This window comes from Panthera uncia, chromosome X, assembly GCF_023721935.1.
Source record: "Panthera uncia isolate 11264 chromosome X, Puncia_PCG_1.0, whole genome shotgun sequence".
In the NCBI taxonomy this organism is placed as follows: domain Eukaryota; kingdom Metazoa; phylum Chordata; class Mammalia; order Carnivora; family Felidae; genus Panthera; species Panthera uncia.
The window spans coordinates 86006198-86027402 of NC_064817.1; the positions used below are offsets into that span (position 1 = coordinate 86006198).

The 21205-nt window shown below is 49.0% G+C and overlaps 1 protein-coding gene across 4 annotated transcripts in view; it reads left to right on the plus strand.

Moving 5' to 3' along the window:
- Positions 1-29: 29 nt before the first annotated feature.
- The window catches only part of TMEM164 (transmembrane protein 164), a 181368-nt gene continuing 160192 nt past the window's right edge, over positions 30-21205 (plus strand). The window contains exons 1-2 of one of the 4 annotated variants that reach the window (XM_049644184.1): positions 40-112; positions 833-1503. In XM_049644184.1, the coding sequence (XP_049500141.1) occupies positions 1114-1503 (390 nt within the window). In that variant the 5' untranslated portion in view covers positions 40-112; positions 833-1113. Of the gene's footprint in view, positions 113-389; positions 512-832; positions 1504-21205 lie in introns of those variants that run through there. The other 3 variants (XM_049644183.1, XM_049644182.1, XM_049644187.1) reach the window with 3 other exon arrangements.

The window sequence follows — 21205 nt, forward strand, 5'->3', positions numbered from 1 at the left end:
CGGCGGCGGCGGCAGCTGCGGCCGCCGGGGGAGCCGAGCGCCGGGGCGCGGGGAGCGCGGGGAGCGCGGGAGGCGAGCGGCCGCCGAGCCGGGGCCGCGGGCCGAACTGCCGGTGAGTGGAGCCCCAAGGGGCGCGGCGACCGGTCCCCGGGCCGGGCGGGAGGCGCGGGCAGATGCGGCGCCGGGGCGGAGGGAGGGGGCCGGCCGAAGCCCAGCCTCCGGCTGGTCCGGCCTCCCGCTCCCCCCCCTCCTCCCTCCCCGCCGGCTTCCTCCCGCTGCTGCCTGCGCCAGGGGGGCTGGTCTCGGGCGGGCCGCGGGAGGGGGGAGGTGCTGCCCGAGGGCGGGCGTCTGGGGCCGGGGGTGGAGCTGGGGGCTCGGGGGTGGACCCGGGGGCGGGAGGCTGGCCCGGGACGGCGCTAAATTGGCTGGAGGGGCCCGTCGGCGGCGAAGTTGCTAGCTGGGGGCAGAGACGGCCACGCGGTTGCAGGAGTAAGAGATCCCCCTGTGGCGAGTGCGTGAGACGAGGAGTCCGGCGTCCCTGCCATCCCCGTCGCCCTCCCCGCCTGCCCGGCCCCGCTAGCTCCTCTCCTGGCCTCCGCGTGTCTCCTCGCTCTCACCCCCGCCGCTCCCCGGTTGGCTCCCGCGGCACTGCCGGGTCCCCTCGGCCCTCGCCGTGACCCTCTCGGCCTCCGGCTTTCCCTGACCCTTGCTTGCTTCGCCACTGCCCCTGTTCGCTTTTCTGCCCTCGCTAGTCACCCCGCCCCGCTTCGTAATTCCCGATGCAATTGCCTCTTTGAGACCTTTTTTTTTTTTTTCCTCTCCTTCCTTTTAGATTGGCCAACGGCTCCTTTCAACCCTGCCTCGTTGGTGGCCACTGGAGAAGCGCGGGGGGCTCCCCAGACAGCCGTGGGGACAAGTTAGAGCCAGCACTTGACCCCGGGCCTCGCGTGTAGCTTCCCTTCCCCTGCTCTAGGTGCCCCAGTGTCTGGAGGGGGGTGCGGGTGCGGGGGTGTGCCCTCCGGTACCCGTCCCAGCACCCGGGCAACCCTCTGGGCTTGTGTTCCATCTCACTCTTGCATCCTGCACGGTGGTCGAGGGGAACCACTTGGCATCATGTCCCGGTATAGCTACCAAAGTCTCCTGGACTGGCTCTATGGGGGCGTGGACCCCAGCTTTGCAGGCAATGGGGGCCCCGACTGTGCTGCCTTCCTCTCTTGGCAGCAGCGGCTGCTGGAAAGTGTGGTGGTCCTGACCCTGGCCCTGTTGGAGATCCTGGTGGCCCTGCGGCACATCCTGAGGCAGACGAAGGAGGACGGTAGGGGTGGCCGTGGCTGCCAGCCAGAGCAGGTGACCCAGCGGCCAGAGGAAGGCAAGGAGAGCCTGAGCAAGAATCTGCTCTTAGTAGCCCTGTGCCTGACCTTCGGGGTGGAGGTGGGCTTTAAGTTCGCCACCAAGACCGTCATCTACCTGCTCAACCCTTGTCACCTGGTCACCATGATGCATGTGAGTGTGTTGACTTTTTCCCTGGCAGCCCTAGTGATAAGAGTCCTTTGTGTGCTCAGGACACTCGGAAATGTAGAGCACTTCATCTTGCGGGAAGCGGGACCCTTAAAAATGATTTTCCAAGAGTGGCTGTTTTTGTGCAGGTTCCACATTTGGCTTTCTTTCACCTTTGCACAATGCGTCAGCCCCACAGTGGAGGTGAGGGACGTAGTGACAGAGCCCTGGGAACCACTGGCACTCTGGTAGGCTGTCTCTCCCCTCCCAGCCCTACCCTGGGCTTTCACAAGCAGGACGTCTAGCGCCAGCCAGGTGTCCTTTCTGAATCACATCTGGGGACCATGGCCTGCCCCCACCCCCTCTGCTGCAGTGAATTTCCCAGAGGTCTGACGACACCCTTTCCTGGAGGTGGTCAGATAAGGTTCCTTGTCTCTACTGTGGTACTTTGGGGATATACTTCTATGGGTTTCTCTTCATGACTCTTTTTTCACTGGGGAGTTTCATGCTCTTAAGGCGAGGTCTGCCTTTCAGTTCTGAGGTGTGCATTGGAGCAGCACCAAGCTCCTACTAAGCGCCCTCTGAAACAGGCCCCAGGCCGACTCCTGAACTTCCGGGCTGGTGCTCTCTATCCACGGTGAGAGCGTATTTATTTTTTGCAAACCTCTCCATCTTATCACTCTTCTTCTGTTTCCTGTGGTCATGGTCCGGGGTGCTCAGAGAGCTGATTTCTTTACCTCCCATTAGCGGTGCTAAGAAAAACAAATGGGATTGAAAAGGAGAGTTGCCAGATACATAAAAATAATCTGGGTGAGGCCCAAGAGTGAGAGTCTTTCTGTACTCAGCCTTTGTGGAGAGATGTTCTAAAACTATAAAATCACGGAGGAGGAGGAAGAGGAGAGAAGGGAAAAAAAAATCTTTATTTTAGATTTCGGGCTGTGAAAAACCTGGTGTGTTTTATTCAGGGACAGTTTTGAAACCTGTCATTAGCATCTTTATTGCTTTTATATTTGTAGAAGGTTGTTCTCCGGAGACTTGTGACAACCCTGTGTGGGGCAGGAGGTTGAGATTATTATCTTGGTTTTACAGGCCTGGTGGGGCCCAGGGACCAGGGATGGGAGGTTGCTTGCCCACAGCCAAAAGACGAATTAGCGTCTGGGTTGGAAAAGTCGCCTACCCTCCTTGGGGTTGCAAGCTGTCAGTGGTGACTGGGAGGTCTCAGGGGGAGGCCTGGGCTGATCATGGCACCGCCTCCTTGTGGCTCTGAGGCTCTGGAGTGCCCAGCGCTTGCTCCTTCTGTGTTCTAGGCCCTCCTTTGATTGCAGGTTCCTGGCCTCAGTTTCCCAATCTGTAAAATGTGGTGAATGGCCTCCAGCCCCTTCCTGTCTTTGCAGAGGTGGCAAGGGGGGGTGTGGATAGCTGTGTAGCTGTCAGCATCCAGTGGGGCTGGAGGGCGGCCTTTTTTTTTTTTTTTTAAAGACAGGGCTTCTTGGGATGTAATGCCGTACACAGGAAGCCTAGGGCTCTCCTAGCTAGCCCTTCTGTGTAAATTTGAGCCCAGTCCTCTTTCTTTCTTTTTTTAATGAATGGGTTTTTTGTTAATGCGAGGAAACAACGCATCTCAGCCGCTGCTGTGGGAGGCTTTGGGGACAGGAGTGCTTTTTTTGGATGGCAGGTGGTGAGGGTCAGAGGGTGCCTCTCCTACAAAGGGGTCTTGAGGCCACTGGCAGCCACATATCTAGAAGGTCAACAAAGGACCAAATTTAGCCTGACTGGGGCTGAAACTGGTGTGATGAAATCAAACCTGGCAGCACTGTGGTGTTGAGTGGAAGGGTTTTTAGAAGCTTTTAGAAGACTGTAGAGACTTTGTTCTGGCATTATTCAGTTGTGTGACTTTGAGGAAAAATAACTTTTTGGGCCTCAGTTTACCCATCTGCCAAATGACACAGAGCTGCATGCCTAGCTCTGGACACTCAGCGTTCTGTGATTCTCTTCTCCTCAAGTAGTGGCCAGGGATGCAACAGAGTGCTATTCTAGAAATGCTTTTTGGCTTCCTTGTGTGGAAAAAGGAACCTCATTTCTTCTTTGCCGAGGTCGGGTGGCCTTGTTCGTCTTCGGCTTCCTGTATGTTCCCAGTAAAGTCAACCTGACCTGGCCACCCTTGGGCACATGCGTAGATGATGATGGCACTTGGGGCTGGTTGCTGCGGAGGGATGCATGCTTGGGTGGGGCGGGGAACTGTGGACTGATTCTTGTCTGTCACCTATGCTTTTCATTGTCCTGTGCTTAGCTTAGACTCTGAAGCTATAGGACAGGGGGCAAGAGAACAGAGTCATGCTGAGGAATTCTTGACTCTGACCAGGATTGTTCTCCTATGCTCTTTACTCCTATCCCTGCTTTGTGTCATTTAAATTAGTAGCCTCAGGCCTGCTGTGGGACCCAGCCTTTGGTCAGTCCCACATCCCATACCCTACCTATGGCTCTTTCTGGGAAGCAGGAAAGTATGGATTTTTCAGAGTTAGTGGGAGTCCTTAGAAAACTCCACAACAGATGGTTGGAAACCGTTTTCTGACTTGACTGCAGCAAGGGCTAATGATAGCCAGGGTGGTTAATAATACCTTACACTTACCTGGCACTTTACTGCTTATAAGGCACTTTCACGTGCATTATCTTATTTAGGCTTATGATAGGTTAGCGTGGGCCTGGAAAAAGATGTTAAAACGTTTCCTGTGACTGTATATTCCAAAGGGGAGATGTTGAGTACAGAGAAATGCTTTGGCAAGTGAACATTCTGTGGAGTTCAGAGGTCCCGAAAAGGAAAGGGACACATGGACTGAAATGAAAGGGACAGCTTAGCAGAAAATATTTCTGGTGTGTTTCTCCCCACAGGATGACTCAATTTTGGCTTCATAGAAAGGCCTTGTTCCTCTGAGTCCATGTAAGTTTATAACAAGGACAGTATTGCTTTAGGCCAGGAAGTGGAAGAGTTGGAGGGAAATTGGTTAGCTTCCCCATCTCCCATTTTTCAGTCTGTAAAATATTTATTCCCAAGGCCTTTTTAAACAACCCCTCATCATAGCCATGCTGCTCTTGGGTGGCTGCCAGCATTAGAAGCATAACGAAGGGCAGTTCTTGTGTCTGAGCTCTGTTCTTGATTAATATTCCTGCTGTCCGGTTTCTTTTTGGTCTCCTCTGATTTCTCAGAGGCCCTGGGACCGTGGGTGATCATGGTTTGTGTGACTGAAGCACAACCATCTCCCATATCCCTTCAGCCGGAGTGCGAGAGGGTTGTCAGGATTCATAAGCCCCAAGACTCATGCGCCATTGATAAGCCTTGGTGAAGATCTGTGGTGCCTGCCAATAAGTATTTCTTCGAGCATGGCTAGTCCCTTCATGCATGTTATTCTTGCAGGTATGGGTGACAGGGAGTGAATTTACTCAGCGATTATGCTATTTACCAAAAATCACCCGGCAAGTTCATGGCAGAGGTAGCTTTAAGACTGAGCCGCTGCGGTGGGAATTGAGGCTTAAGCAGAAAGAGATTCTCGTAGCTGTTTACATCCTAAAGTCTACAGTTTCTCAGCAGAAGGGTTAAAATGCTCGCCAGTTGGACCAGTTCTGTCTGTACAGACTGGTGTTCTTAAATTAGTGGCCCTTCATCTCCCTGGCGTGCGGTTATATTGTCTGTGTCTTAGGTACGTAACAAAAAGACCCCATTTTGGATGGCTTTTCTAATTGTCCAGTTCCTGTCGGTTCTGGACGTGTCTGTGTCCAACATCTCCTGATTGGGCAACGAACTCAGTGGGGTACAACATATGGCTATGCACATAAGGCAGGCTGGATCCGGGCTGGACATTTGCCAAATTAATAATCGATGCCATAGACCCCAGAGTCCCACGCCAATGTTTTTTTTCTTTTTTAATGTTTATTTTTGAGATGGAGAACATGAGTGGGGGAGGGGCAGGGAGCAAGAGGAGGAGATGGAATTCCCAAGCAGGTTCTGTGCTGTCAGTGCAGAGCCCTTTGTGGGCCTCAAACCCCACGAGTCGTGAGATCATGACCTGAGCCAAAAACAAGAGTTGGATGCTTAACTGACTGAGCTACCTGGGTGCCGCCAAGCCAGTGGTTTTTAGCCAGTAGTTTTTTCTAAACGTTTATTTATTTTTGAGAGAGAGAGAGAGAGAGAGCACGCGTGTGCAAGCGGGGGTGGGGACAGAGGATCTGAAGCAGGCTCCTGCTAACAGCAGCAGGACGATGTGGGGCTCAAACTCACGAACCATGAGATCATGACCTGAACTGAAGTTGGATGCTCAACTGACTGAGCCACCCAGGTGCCCCTTAGCCAGTAGTTCTGACTGAGTCCCATCCTTTTTTAGGGTTAACATTGCTATTGATTCCCTGTCTTCTTTATACTATATTAGAAGTCTCATTTCCACCAAATCTGGCTTGCCTGCTTTTGCTTCAGTGTTTGATTTTCCTACTTCCTCGCCGCAAATGTAAGAATGGCACATCTTCAAAACATTCCTGAGCTTTTCCTGACACCTTTTGGAACTAACTGAATAAACAGTGGTGTGTTCCGTTCACCCTGTGATGGATTTGCTTTAGAGAAAACCTGATGGACTTGAGAACTAGGCTTTTTAGCCCCCCCACCCCCCACCTCCTTGACTTGAGACCAGCCACACCTCCTCATCCCCATCTGGTGTCTGGAGCACTGATAACTGCCCCTCCTTGGAATTGACGTTGGTGGGTAATGGGTACAATGAGGGATCCAGCCATCTGCTGACAGCTTATCAGATGGACTGTGTCCTGTATTATCAGTCCAGGGGGACACAAGAGGATGATGTTTATATGGGCCTCAGCAGTGAGGCATGACATTCCTTTTTAGTTTGTTTTATTTTTTTCCCCCGAGGAAATTTGCAGAGAATTTTTCCATCTTCCATTGTTACCGTCTTTTGGGGGTGTCCATTATTAAGAGAAGTTGTGTGTGGATTGTTGTGTCCCACAACCCACAGACCACCCTAGGACTTAACACTGGCGCTAGTTTTGCTCCTGGCTTGCTGTGGGGACCCGAGCAAATTATTTCACCTTCTCCTGTCTCTGTCTTCTCCGTGAAATGGGCCATGTGGGAAACAAAGCATTTTAATCCTCTAAGTAACTGTGTGGTCACTTAAACAGAGAAGCTGGGTAGAGCTGATCAGAGCTGGCACGTGACCAATGTATTTTCACCTCAAGTCAGAAACTGACAAACCTCTGCTCCTTTGCAACTTTTTTGCTAGCTTTTGGAATTCATTCCCCTGAGCATTTCTGTGACTCTTCTCTGGCTCCTAGTCCTTGCTTGTATACCTTTCTCATGTATAGCCCGTAAAACTGGATGTTGTGACTGGTCCCAGTCTATACCTGCCAACATAATCCAGCATGGTGCTCGCTTTTAAGGAACAGTGTGTTGCTGGCGCCTACTCACGGGATGATCCACAGGCTCCCTGGATTGTTTTCAAACTTAAAAAAAAAAACACATTTATTTATTTATTTTGAGAGAGAGAGCAAGCGACTGAGTGCAGGGAAGGGGCAGAGAGAGGGAGACAGAATCCTAAGCAGGCTCCACACTGTCAGCACAGATCCCGATGTGGGGCTCAAACTCACAAACTGTGAGATCAGGACCTGAGCCAAAATCAAGAGTTGGATGCTTAACTGACTGAGCCACCCAGACGCCCCTCCCTGGATTTTTGTCCCTTTTGCCATACTTGGGCCACCTTTGTCATCGTTGTCTTCATAGGATTTGTTGTCTGTTCCTCCCCACTGTAGATCTTCCTGAAGATCTTCTTTCCAGATGACCCTGACCGACTCCAGTTATTCCAGTCATTCTGGTAACACCTTTTGTCATCCTTTCTCAACCCTCTGAACATTCCTCAGATGATTTGGCTCATTAACATATACTTTTGTATATTTGTAGGTAATTCTGCATTTGGCTGGGTCACTTGGTTTTTTTTTTGTGCGTGTATGTGTTTGTTCAGTCTCCACCGTTAGCGTGAGCATATATATTTTTTTTAACAGAAGGGGTCAGTGTTATTTTTTTTTCTCCTTTGTAACTCTCTGCACAGTTTAATACAATACCATACACGTACATCAGTTGTTCATCGTGTACCTGGATAATGCTGACTGCCCGATGGACAGAGCCAACTTTCTCCTCTGTGTTTTTGTTGGCCTCCAGTGGCCCTGCCTGTGTTCCTTTGAGGCCTGATGGGGCATGGTTCCTGTGTCTCTTGTGCCCATTAGGAGAATCTCCTGTCCGTTTTTTGAAATAGAGGAGAGAGGTGGTCAGGGCTCTAGCTCACACATCTTTCTTGTTGCATTTCCATCACAAAGAGCCAGTGATTAGTGCTGCAGCCTGCTCTCTGCCCAGAGTCTCTGCTCACTTTCATCCCAGTGAGGAAATTATGCTGTTGGATCTTGGTCTTAATCCCTTCGCAGACATCTGGACAGGCCTACTTCTTTTCCTTCCTTAATATCGCATAAATTAAAGAAATGTTATTAGGCTAGTGATTCACTTTCCATCTCTTTCTGCATGTTTCAGTGGTAGCTCATTGTCATCATGCCTCATCAAAATGCCCTCGGTGAGAAGAGCCAGATTTGTAAACTTCTCCTGGCCTTTTGTATCTTTTTTTTTTTTTTGTACTTGAATTGTTTTTTCAGTTTTATTGAGGTAAGATAGCTGTAAGATACTTAAAGTGTGCAACATGATGGTTTGACATACACATACATTGTGAAAGGGTTCCACTCATCAAGTTACTGTATTCATGGTCTTACGTATCTTTTGTTAAATTGAGAATATCTCGTCCCAGGTGTCCCTTTTCTGCCAGTAACTGGCAGTGTGGACATGAAGAAACTGTGGGTGTGGAGAGAAAGGATTCTCGAACTTTCGTTGTGAAAAATGACCTTGGAAACTTGGTGTAGTGCAGATCCCTGGCTCTCTACGTGGAGTCTGAGTAGGTGGAGGGCAGTGATGGGACTCTGCATTTATTACATGCTCCCTCGTAATTCTGATGTTGGTGAGCCTTGAACCCCACTTTGAGAGACATTATCTAGTAGCTAAAGTATTAGGTAGCACGTTGGTTCAAAAGCTCATCCTGACTGGCGTGAATCTGGGTGGCCTGTGGGCAGGGCACTGAACCTTCTGGCAGTGCCTCAGTGTTTATGTAGGTGTTAAATAATGTGGCTGCGATTAAAAGTGTGAAGGCCCCAAGTTACTGTGAGGTACATTTTAAGGTAGCTTCAGCATTCCAGTGGCTTCTTTGGTGACTGGGAGTTATGTCACTGAAGTAAGTATTTCAGCCAGGCCTCCATCACCTTCCGGTCCTCCCTCCCTGCCAGTCTCTAAGATCTTTGGAAACTAAGGGGAGTTTCCAAAGAGTTACTGCATGCTAATTCTGTTTGCAGGACACTTGTTTCATTTTATTTTTGAGAGAGAGAGCGTGAGCAGGGGACAGACAGAAGGGCAGAGAGGATCCGAAGCGGGCTGCATGCAGACAGCAGACAGCCTGATGCGGGGTTTAGACTCACAAACTGCGAGATCATGACTTGAGCTGACGTCAGATGCTCAACTGGCTGAGCCATCCAGGCACCCCACATTCAGCAGCTATTTATCCAAGGATTCAGAGATGAATACGAAACATTCTTTCCCCTCGTGTCACTCGCTTGAGATGAGACAGACAAGATCAACGAAATTACAATGTGACATTTACAGTAACATTTGAGCAAGACATAGGGCCCAGAGGGTCTTTTTTTTGTTAACCTAGTGCAATGAAGGAAAGCCTTCTAGAAGAGGAGACATTTGAGCTGGCTCACGAAAGAGACCCATCAGCTGCGGGAGAGCAGGGACTCTTGTTTGTCTGGTTTTCTTTTCTAGTGCCTCTATCAGGGCCTGGCTCATAGTAGGTGCTCAATGAGCTGGGCATTGTAGGAAGGAATGGAATTCTAGGCATAGGGAACAATATATGCAAAGCATAAGAAAGCTTCACAACTATAACTGGGAGTCATTCGCATATTACTGTCAGGGGTAGATTTCATCTCTTTTCTCCCTTGGCAAACCAAATAAAGCTCCAGAAATGCTCTGTCATTTCTGCGCTGCTGATAGCCAACTGCAGTTGCCCATCAGTGCTCAGTCGGGGGCTCGTGAGCTAGAGCATTGTGTTCTCTGTGCTGTCCCAAGGAGGGCCCATGCTGTCAAGGACAGACAACAAAGAACATTGATGAGAGCGAGAAGGCATTAAGTACAGGAAATGAGATAGCAGGCATCCCACCTGCGACCAGAAGATTTTTAGTGTCTCATGCGATGCTGTCCTGCTACCTTTCTTTTTCCTGTCCCTTCGCCCCTGCTTCCAAGTCTCTCCCCCAGCCCAGCCCATCCAAGCTTGCCCCCTTCCAGAATAATCCAGGCTCCAGTGCAATGCCTTCTAGCATCCAAAATGACCATTCTGTCAGAGGCAGTGATAGCCATGAGGGAATTAGGAAGAAAGCTGTTCCGGTATGAAGAGGTTTCAGACCTAACTGGGTGTGTGTGGGGGGAGGATTTTCCAAAAGGGCCTTGTTACCCCAGCGTGATCTCAAATTGGTGAGGTGTGTCCCAGTTTTTTTTTTTAAGGTTTATTTATTCTGAGAGAGAGAGAGAGAGAGAGAGAGAGAGAGTACAAGCGGAGGAGGGACAGAGAGACACACACAGAATCCAAAGCAGGCTCCAGGGTCCGAGCTGTCAGCACAGAGCCTGATGTGGGGCTTGAACCCATGAACTGTGAGGTCATGACATGACCGAAGTCGGACGCATAACTGAGCCACCCAGGCGCCCTTCTCCCATTATTTTTGAGCACATGGCCTTTTCCCATGTTCAGTCCTTGCTACCCTACTTGCTGGCCCCCAGCATGAGCCTCCCTCCAAGGTGCTTGAAGTCTTGGGGAGGACTCCTCCTCCTCTGGGCATCAGCCTTCTCTGTTGACTGCTTCTTCCCGGGGAAAGAGCTGCCAGCTAAGCAGGGCATGGCTTGCACATCTGTCCATGCATGCTGTGTTGAGGGATCTGGATCTGAAGGGGAGGGTTTGGGGGAATCTCAGTAAACCTGTGGTTCCGTTCCCATAGCTGCGGGAGGAAATGCCAGAGGGAAGAAGGTAGGGTGTGTCTTGTCCTGGGCCTGGAGGTGCTCAGGGAAGGGGATGGGTGGCAGGAGCCAGGAGGTTAGAGAGGATTGGCCTATCTGGCAAAAACAGTCCAAGCAGTGCCCCGTTGGGCAGGTGTTTAGGTGGGTAGGAAAGGGAGAAGCAAAGTCATCCAGGGAAGTCAGGAAGCACGGGCCCATGCTGTTTCCAACCTGATGGCTTCAGTCTCCCTGCCTCTATCACGTATCAGTGGTGGTATAAACTCAGGGTGTATTTTGCCTGCGTGTTGAATCGCCTTTGCCAACCGACCAGCTGTGTTTGCAGAAAGCCTCTGCCTGCCTGTGCTCTGGCTGTTGCTAGCAAAGAGACATTTCATTCAGGTGCTGATTAAATAGGGCGCAGAGCCAGATTGCACATTAAGGCCCTTAACTATGGCTCTGGGAGCCCTGGGTAAACACTTATTAGATGTTCTGAGCAGAGCTCTAGCAGAGACTGCTGGATGTGAGGTGCTTTCTTCAGAAGACAGGTTGAGGGAAGATGGGGATAAGGAGAGAGACTTCTGGAGAGAGTCTTGATCCTCTTTTCCTAGATTAATCAGAGCTGAATTGACCTGGGAGGGCTAAAGAGCCTTCCTCATTAACATTTACTTGCCACATTCTTGCTGGGACCTTGGAGGTTTGGAGTTGGGACACAGCAGGGAGCCTGACTAGGTAGGGCAGTAGAAATGCCTCCTTTTCCAAATGCAAGTTCAGCCTCTCAGCTTGAGTTTTTGGACATTTCCCGGGTCTACATTTGAGCTGCTTCACCACATGATATTAGGCATGTAACATAACTGCTGCGAACCTCAGTTTCACTCTTCTGTAAAATGGGAATCATGCCACCTACCTAATGGGCTGTTGTGAGGATTTAGCAAAATACATCGAGTATTCAGCGGGAGTTCTGGCTCATTGTGAGCACATAATAAATGTTAGCAGTTTTTCAGAGTAGTAGTATTACTGCGATCTATTTCAAGGCAGTGGTGGCACAGTGGGTCAGCACACACAGAGCACGGACCCGAGGCGGGTAAGGGCCTGGGTTCAGATCTTACCACCAGCTGTCTAGCTCTGGGCAAATTTCTTAACCTCTCTAAGCCTACGTTCCCACACGTGTAAAATGGACTAATAAGATAGTGTCTGATACCTAGTAAATGTTTAATAAGTTTTAGCTGTGATGATGATGATGGTGATGGCAATGGCAATGATGACCATCATCATTGTCATTATGGCTGCTTGCTCCTGTGAGCTTGGGTGCCTGGTGCTGGAATAAGACGATAAAGCTTAGGTACAGGAAGGCAGCGTTGAGAATCTTATCTAAGTAAAACTTTCCTGGCACATAGTGGGCAAAAATATTGGTTCCATGATGCTTGGCTGTTTGAGGCCTAAGGACAGCTTGATGGGCAATTTGAAAAGTTACTTTGAATCACCCAGTCCCATCTGAAGAATTTGGCAGATGGCTGTCACTGGTAGGAAGCTTGGCTTTCCAGGGACCTCTGGGCCACTCTTCCATCAATGGGCTGGCTTCATGGGGCAAGCTATCTTAAGATTGGTAGCCTAGGAAACCAGCGAGTATATGACCAAAGTATGGAAGGAATGGTTTGGGGGTGGACAGAGACAGGTGTGTGGATTTATTTTTTTCCTTTTTCATTAATTCCTTTTGATTGAGGGGAGTGTAACTTTCTCAAGTGCCGTCTGTTACCAGGGTTTGGTAATTATTGGAGGAGGTAGGGCTGCTTCCAGAACTCCGAGACAAAGGTAGGTTTAAAGTAGACCAATGCCAGGGCACCTGGGTGGTTCAGTCTGTTGGGCATCTGTCTGATTTTGACTCAGCTCACGGTCTTGTGGTTCAGTCAGTTGAAGCCCCACATTGGGCTCACTGCTGTCAGCCTGTCAGCACAGAGCTCGCTTCGGATCCTCTGTCCCCCTCTCTCTGCCCCTTCCCCCACCTGCACTCTCCCCCAAATAAATAAATATTAAGAGAAAATAAAGTAGACCAGTGCCTTGCTTTCCGTGTCAGTAAATGGACAGGAAAAAAAATTAGACAATCCTGGTAGCTCCGTAAACCTCTCATGTTTTCAAGACCAGCTGAATCTTAGAACTGACTTTGCCCTGGGAGCTGAGCCGCCTTTGAGTGCTGCCTTCCAGGGCCGATGCCTTGATCATGTGACTGCACAGCCGTGTAGTGGGGGGTGCCCCTCCTTGGACCTCTTCCCTCCCCTCAATGCCATCGGAAGGCCTTTGGGCAGATTCCCAAGCATTGTGGGTAAATAGGCAGTTTCTTAGCTTTGGAGTTGCGAGAATTGAGAAGGCTAAGGTCATGTTTTCTGTAATAATCCTGGTTCCCCAGCTGGAGCTGGCTTGGAGGGCCTTTCTAAAACAAACAGCAGCCCAAAGAAATAGCAGCTCTTAGAAATTAGTTGTGGAAGGTCACCCGTTCCAAGACCTAGGGAGATTTAACAAAGGGTCCTCTTCATATGACCACTTGCTCCCTGTCCATTTGCATTTGTTAAGAGTTTCCTTTTTTAAGGGTGTGTGTGTGTGTGTGTGTGTGTGTGTGTGCGCGCGCGTGCGTGCGCGCGCCTGCCTGCCTGTCACTGCCCTTTATTCTCTGTGCCCTGCAGGAATGTTGCTGAGGGTCATGTGCATAAGTGCCTTATTATCTTCAGCACTTTTACACTTACTCCCTTGGGCTGCAGCAGCTGCCTACAGCTCCCAGTGGGCATTTCTCTCTACTTCCGGGGCTCCCAGGCCCACAGGGAGCAGTGGGGCACCCCCTTGGGATCGCCATTCCACTGCACGGCACCTCACTGGACTTTCCAGTTCAGCCCTCCTCAGAATAGCTGTGCAAGCTTAGCACCAAGCCACGGTCATGTTTCTGTGTTTGCTTGTGAGGTTTCTGGCCAGTGAGGGAAGAGAACAGATTGACGCCAACCCCCCTTCCCATCAGGGCCTTGTGGCTGTTCTCCCTGGGTGGGGCTCTCGGGGGGTGGGGGGGTTGGGGAGTGTTGCTGTCTTGGACACAGGAGGTCAGGGGTGACCTTTAGGCCAAGGCTGCACTGGATTTGTGGAGAAGAATGTGAAGCCTGCCGCGTGGCAGGGGCTCCTGACTGCTGCGGAGTGTTTGGCCATACCTCACAGCCGGTAGTGCTGTGTTTGCTCAGATGGACACACATGGAAACCAGGCTGGGATCATCTTCCCAAGTTTCTAACTCTCTGCTTTGGGGCTGCTCGGAAAAACAATTGGCAAAGTACACTGTGGTCCGCACCTGTTGTTGCTTCCCGCTGCCCCCCCCCCCCCACACCCCTTGGCAATGGTCAGTTCTCAGTGAACTGAGGATTAACCTTGGCCCCTCCCACTTACATTTTCTTTTTTCCCTTCCCCTTGGGCTTGGGGCCTCGCTTTCCAGTCATAACTGTCCATCACCGTTGAGGACAGTTGGTGCCCACTGCTCCTGTAGGGCTCCCCCACCCCCCACCCCTGACCTTTTAAACACTATAAACCTGGAACAGAGTCAGGTAGGCAAAAGAGAGTCAAATTTAGGAGAAAGATAGGACTAGAATTTTTGGTTATCTCTGTACACTCTCTGAAAGTTAGTAGCAGTGATAACACTTGTAACATTTTTGAGCATGTTATCCCCCAGGCAAGGTGCTAAATATACTAGCCACCCATATATTACCTAATTTTGCCAGCCTTCGACAAAGATCATTTTTGTATTATCTAACTCTTTCTTTCCCTCCACTCTGACCGATTTCCCCTTTGGTCGACTAAAGATACCGTATGACGTATTCTAGCAAAACTTCCTTGGGTTTGGCAGAATGGCAGAGCGATGCCATGTCAGCTGAAAGAAACCTCGGAGACCATCCAGTTCACCTCCTTCCTCATTTTTCCGGATGAGCCAACTGGGATCCAGAGAGGTGAAGCGATTTGTACAAAGGCACACAGCTAAACAGAAGCAGAGCAAAGTCTCCTGACTCCGGTTCACAGTCTGCCTCTCATGCCACGCGTGGACTCCTTCCACCCCTAACCATTCAGCATGGAAGGAGCCAGACTTTTTTTCTTGTCCACTAGTAGAGAAACAGAAATCTTGGGTTGTTTGAGCAGGACTCCGAAACCTTGTCCAGCAGAGGTGAGACAAAGGCCAAGGAGGAAAAAGGTCAGAATTATCTGTCCACTCAGTGGGAGAGGTCTGTTTATCTTGGTAAACAATGAAGAGTAATAGAGTGCTGGATTAAGTGTTAGCCAGCTGTGGGCCTTGGTTCTAGAATTCATTACGCAACTGGATGACAGAACCTGGTAGTTGTGTCTAGGCAGGTAGCCTCTTTGTGCTTCAGTGTTCTTACGATAATACCTACAGTGTGGGGGCTCTGGAGCCAGACTGGCCAGGTTCAGATCCCAGCTCTGTTGCTTTCCAGCTGTGTAGCCTCGGGCAGGTGCATTGACATTTCTGAGACTGTTTCCCCCCCCCCCTCTGTAAAGTAGGGAGAATAGTATCTACCTTGTGGGGTTCTTGGGAGAATTAAATGCATGGCTACATGTAAAGTATTTGGAGCAGTATCTGCTGTGTAGCAGGAGCTTAGGAAGTATGAGTAATGGCTGTTATCATTGTAAGATAGGGATGATCTCTGCCCTTCCTAATTCATAGGGAATCAAATGAAATAAGGTATGTGGAATGAAAGCGCTGGCTCAATGGGAAGAATTCTCTTTTGAGAGCATGAACGTTCAAAGCCTTATTCTCACATTGTGTCTAGGATCAGATACTGATGGATATTTCCTTGGTGATCTGGTAGATTTGTATTTTTTTTAATTGAATGCATTAATTTAATAGAATAATTCAATAATCAAGATGAATCAACGGAAATGGTTTGACAGACAAGACATGTTTCATCATCGTTTTCTTGATACATACAGTCAATCATGCCACATTTACAGTGGTTTCAAACATTTCTGGTAGATTTGTATTTTATATAAACGCTGAGCCCATTGAGCGATGTGAATTGTGCTTTTTCCTTCCCAGTGTACTCAAGGGCACTTGAGATTCCTGCATCTCAAGTAAAGTGGCTTGAGGATTCGAAATGAAAAGCAATTATACTCTTCCCTCAATGCCCCTATCTTAGTTGATGGCACTGAAGTCCATCTAGTGACCCAGGTTAAATCCCTGGAAACCTTGACACATTTCCATTCCTCCCTCTTCCTTCCATCATCATAGTCTCTGAGTCATCTTGATTCTGTCTTTTCATTATCTCTTCCATCTATCTCTTCCTCCTTTGATTCCTCTGCCCTAATTCATCCAATTGTTTATGTTTATCACCATCACCATCACCATCTGGCTTATTATAGCAGCCTCCCAACTGATTCATACTCTGTTCATCCTGTACACTGCTGCCCGAATGATACGAGTAGCACACATGTTGGCTCATGCCATTCCCTTGCTCAAAAGCCTTCAAGAGCTCCCTATTACCTTATACCTTATGCATATACCTAATGGTGTCCTGAGCTGATTTTGCTGCTTGGTCATAGGCTGCTTTTCCAATGAGTCTCCATGTAGGTCCAAACTCTTTTTTAGCACAGCATTTTAGGCAGCTGCTTTCAATTATTTGAATTTGGCACATAGACTCGGGCTGGCAAATAGATAAACTCTTTAGAGAAAGCCTAAAAACTCCATGATGACAGAATTCATGGTCTTCTATGGTCTTTCTTTCCAGCCATAGCTTCTAGGACATTCTTATTCCATGTATGCACCACACACTCGCATGCTTCTCCGAGTTTACACTCTGTTCATGCCATACCCTCAGCCAGAAATATTCTTTCTTTCCTTTTCCTGTTGAAATGCTCATCACTCAAGGCTCAGCCCAAACACTGCCTCTTGCGAAGCTTTCGTCAAACCTACACCCCAGACTTAGCCACTCTTGTCCATTTTAGCATTTTATTCTGCCCTTTATTACATAATTGTTTATGTGTCTTCCCCACTCCTTAGAGTGTATGTTCCCTGAATGTAAAGCCTGTGCTTCTGGGAATTTCTCTGTCCCCCACAACATCTAGTGCCTACTAGACTCCTAATTTGGACAAATCCCTTTGTTTTGCAGATGGGGGAACTGAGGCTTAGAGGGAAAGGGTCATAAGTTTATTCTGGGACTTATTCAGTTTCAGGTGTTTGAGACATGGAGGCTGGAATGTCCAGCAGGCAGTTGAGCTGTGGTTAGGGCTAGAAATGTTGAGTTAGGAGGCTGTCTAGGGAAGATAAAAGAGAAGGCGAGAATATCATGCCCATTCGGAAGGGAAGGAAGCAAAGTGTTCTGTGGAATGCCTACTTTGGGGGGCAGAAAGAAGACTCGGCCGGGCAGTCATCCAGGAAGTGGGAGGTGTGTCAGGAAGCAGGAGCAGTCCCCGATGCCATGTGATGCAAAGAGGTGGAACCCCAGGAAGCCAGGGCAGTTGGAATCGGTGAGTACAGGCTGGTCCTGTGGACAGCCATCCACCCACTTTTAAATAGTTACCTAGATGTTTGAGTGGGAAGAAGTTGCATGCAAGGACATTTATGGCCTCAGTGTTGGTAAATAGAGAATGTTGGGAATCAGTCTGCCAGGAGCAGAATGCTAAATCTGGCCAGTGGAGTATTGCACAGCTTTTAAAAGGGAGGCTGCTCTCTGTATTCCCTTTGAAAGATGTTCATGATGTATTGTTAAAATAAAACAAAAACAAAAACAAGTTGTGGGACACCTGGCTGGCTCAGTCAGTAGACCAGGTGACTCTTGATCTTGTGGTTGTGAGTTTGAGCCCCACATTGGGTGTAGAGATAACTTAAAAAGTAAAAAATAACAATAAAAAAGTTTCAGAGCAGCATGTATGATAGAAACCCATTTCCTAAGAAAACAAAGAAAGCCTTTTACGTGTGCATGGCTGCGAGTGCATTGTAAAAGTCTAGAATAATTAAAAAAAATATTTTTAAAGGGGAGCCTGGGTGGCTTAGTTGTGTAAGCATCCAACTTTGACTCAGGTCATGATCTTGCAGTTTGTGAGCTCAAACCCTGAGTTGGGCTCTGTGCTCAACTGTGCAGAACCTGGAGCCTGCTTTGGATTCTGTGTCTCCCCTTCTGTCTGCCCCTCCCCTGCTCATGCTCATGCTCTGTCTTTCTTGAAAATAAACCTTAAAAAAATTAAAAGTCTAGGATATATCACAAATGGTGCTTCCTCCTGAGTGATTAGGGGAAAGGGGGTACTCTCACTTTTTCCTTCATACGTTTCTGTGTCATGCAGATTTGATGCAAGTACAAATTTCTTTTTTTTTAAGTTTATTTATTTATTTTGAGAGAGAGGCAGAGCGAGAGGGAGAGAGAATCCCAAGCAGGCTCCACACCACCAGCACAGAGCCTGATGTGGGGCTCGAACTCCCGAACCAGGAGATCGTGACCTGATCTGAAACCAAGAGTCAGACACTTAACTGACTGAGCACCCAAACGTGCCAAGAAGGGACAAATTAAATCTCATTCCTAAGAGTAGAGAAGCTTCCAAAAAGAAGGATGAGATCTCAGGCCAATTAAGTCTCCAATAAATGGAATGGTTGGGGGGTAGACTGGACTAGCTAATTGCCTTCTGTGACTGAGGGCTAATTAAGAAAGCCTCTTTTTGGTTAAGTTTGGCTTGCGAAAAATGTTTTGGCACTGGCAGAGTTACCTTAATGGCTCAGAGAATACGCTGGTGAGTGACTGAGGTAGAATTTCGGGTGTTCTGGCAGGCCTCGGAGTTAGCTGCTGGATCTGTCACTATGTTGCAGGCTAGAAGTGGGCAGGGAGAAGGTGGAGGCCAGGAGTCCTGAGCCCTGGCTGCACCTTACAGCCACTAAGGAAGTGTTTAAGAAAATACCAGCACCTGTTTCCCTCCACCCCATTCTAAGAGAATTTCCTGGGCTGGGCCCTGGGCAGCAACATTTTTTTTTTTTTTTAAAGCTCGTCAAGTGATTCTGTGCAGCCCAGATTAGGAACTACTAGTATCAAAGAGCGGATGAAATGTGTCCTAAGCCTAAAGTGGATGGATCACTGGCAAAGTGTTCATCCCATTGTGTGCTCATTAGTTGCTGGTCTGTCAGGAGACATGTACGCTGGAAGATTCCGGAGTTCATTTTGCACTTAGCGGGCCTCACATCGGGCTGGGTTAATTGACTTGCCCTGACTCCCTGACAAGCGCCAGCACTCGGCCCGGGTCTTCCCCCTTTCCAGTGCAGAGCGGGGCGCCTGGCAGCTAGGTGTTTAATCATTGTCACATGAAGTCACAAGGAGCTTTGTTTTCTTTTTTTTTTTTTAAACGTTTATTTATTTTTGAGATAGAGACAGAGCATGAACGGGGGAGGGGCAGAGAGAGAGGGAGACACAGAATCGGAAGCAGGCTCCAGGCTCTGAGCCATCAGCCCAGAGCCTGACGCGGGGCTCGAACTCACGGACCGCGAGATCGTGACCTGAGCTGAAGTCGGATGCTTAACCGACTGAGCCACCCAGGCGCCCCAAGGAGCTTTGTTTTCTTAAGCAATGCTGCTTTTTATGAAAAGCCCAGCAATGGGAAAATCTGACCTATTCGAAAAGTCTGGTGAGTGAGAGGTTGGAGGGGAACTGCCTGGCATCTGAAAAGCTTATGATATGCCAGGCTCTCTGCAGCGAATCTGTATCACTCAACATTTATTATGCAATTGCTCTGGGCCTCAGAGTGTACCGGGTGCCGTGAGCCATGCAAGGACTGGCAGATACGGTTTCTGCTCCCCCAGGGGAGCCTATTATTAAGGCTTAATTAGTGCGTTTTTTAGGTGGCCAGGATATGTGCAGAACTTAAAGCAGGAGAATGCCAGAGGTCAGAGGCCCTTTCGCATGCCTGGAGTTCAGGCGCTCCATTTTGTAGCTAGGGAAAGAAGCCCAGAGCGGAAAAGCCACTTGCCCAAGGTCACACCACTAGGAAATGGCAAAACTGGACTCGTGTGACAGGCTGCCACCTTTGCGGTCCTATTACACTGTTCTGTGGATCATTTGAAGGACAAGGTAACGAAATGACCCATGTCAAAACTTGAACGAGATTTCCATTTTGTGCTTTAGGCTTTCAGGGTTCCTTACAGTTGAAGGTGGGGCGGGGGTGGGGCTTGCTTTGACTTTGAGTCTTTCTTAAAACCTTGCCTGGGGAGGGCCAGCACTGGTTACCCCTGGAATTATAGCTCAGGCCCGAGAGGCCTAAAGATGACTAATTTTCCCTTTACTGTAACAGCCATGGATTCTAGCCCCTCCTGTGTTTAATTATGTCACTTTTCTACTCTTTCTGGAGTAGGGGGGGGTGCTTCCTGCAAACGTAGTGTGTTGATGGCTTTTTTTCCTCGGCCATTCTTTTTTAGGTAAACCTGTTGTGAAATTGACCTTAGAGGTGGGTGGTGCGTGGTTTTATGTGTGCATCTCAGAATTCGTGCAGGCTGGTTCTTTTAACCCTGTTCTCCGTCAGTTTCCTGATCAGAAATTCAGTGTCACATCTGGGGCCTTCTCTGAAGAGACAAGGATACTTCCATGTGCAGATACTGGGTTGCTCTTGCCAGAATCCTCTCCCAGCCCTGCTGTCTGGTGTGCCAGTTTATAGGAATAATCACAACTGAATAGTCACAACTACTATTTTGTATTTCATTTCATTTCATTTCATTATTTTTAAATTTTTGAGGGGGACAGAGAGAGAGGGTGCACAGGTGGGGGAGGGGCAGAGAGAGGGAGAGAGAATCCCAAGCAGGCTCCGTGCCATCAAGACCTGAAGAACCTGAAGCGAGGCTCAGTCTCACAAACTGTGAGATCATGACCTGAGCCAAAATCCACAGTCGGATGCTTAACGGACTGAGCCACCCAGGCACCCCACGACTAATACTTAATGTTTACTGTGTGCCAGGCACTCTGTGGGATCGATGTTCTTTTTTTTTAAATTTTTTTAATGTTTATTTATTTTTGAGAGAGAGAGAGACAGAGCACGAGTGGGAGAGGGGCAGCGAGAGAGGGAGACAGAATCCGAAGCAGGCTCTAGGCTCTGAGCTGTCAGCCCAGAGCCTGATGCGGGGCTCAAACTCACGGACCAGATTGAAAGATCATGACCTGAGCTGAATTTGGACTCTTAACTGACTGAGCCACTGGGGCGCCCCTGTGGGATTGATGTTCTTATTGGCACTCCTATTTTATGGGTGAGGATGATCAGATTCAGAGAAGTTAGGTAATGACCGAGTTCACACAGCTAGAAAGTGTGCAAGCTGGTATGGACATCTAGGCCTGGCTGACTCCAAAGCTGGTGTTGTTAACTACTAGGCCAATGGAGCCTATCATTTAAAGAGGTTACCAGGTACATTTTCTTCTGTGTTGAGGAATGATCTGCCAATTTTCTGCAAACCCATTTAAGAGCTAGTGAGAAAGGCCTACATGCAGTTTTGTTCCACTGTGAGGCAAACTGTGTCAGGACACCTGCCAGTCACCAGCACTGCTGTGTCAGATGAGTCACTTCCCTTCTGTGGAATTCACTTCCTGTGTCTGTCA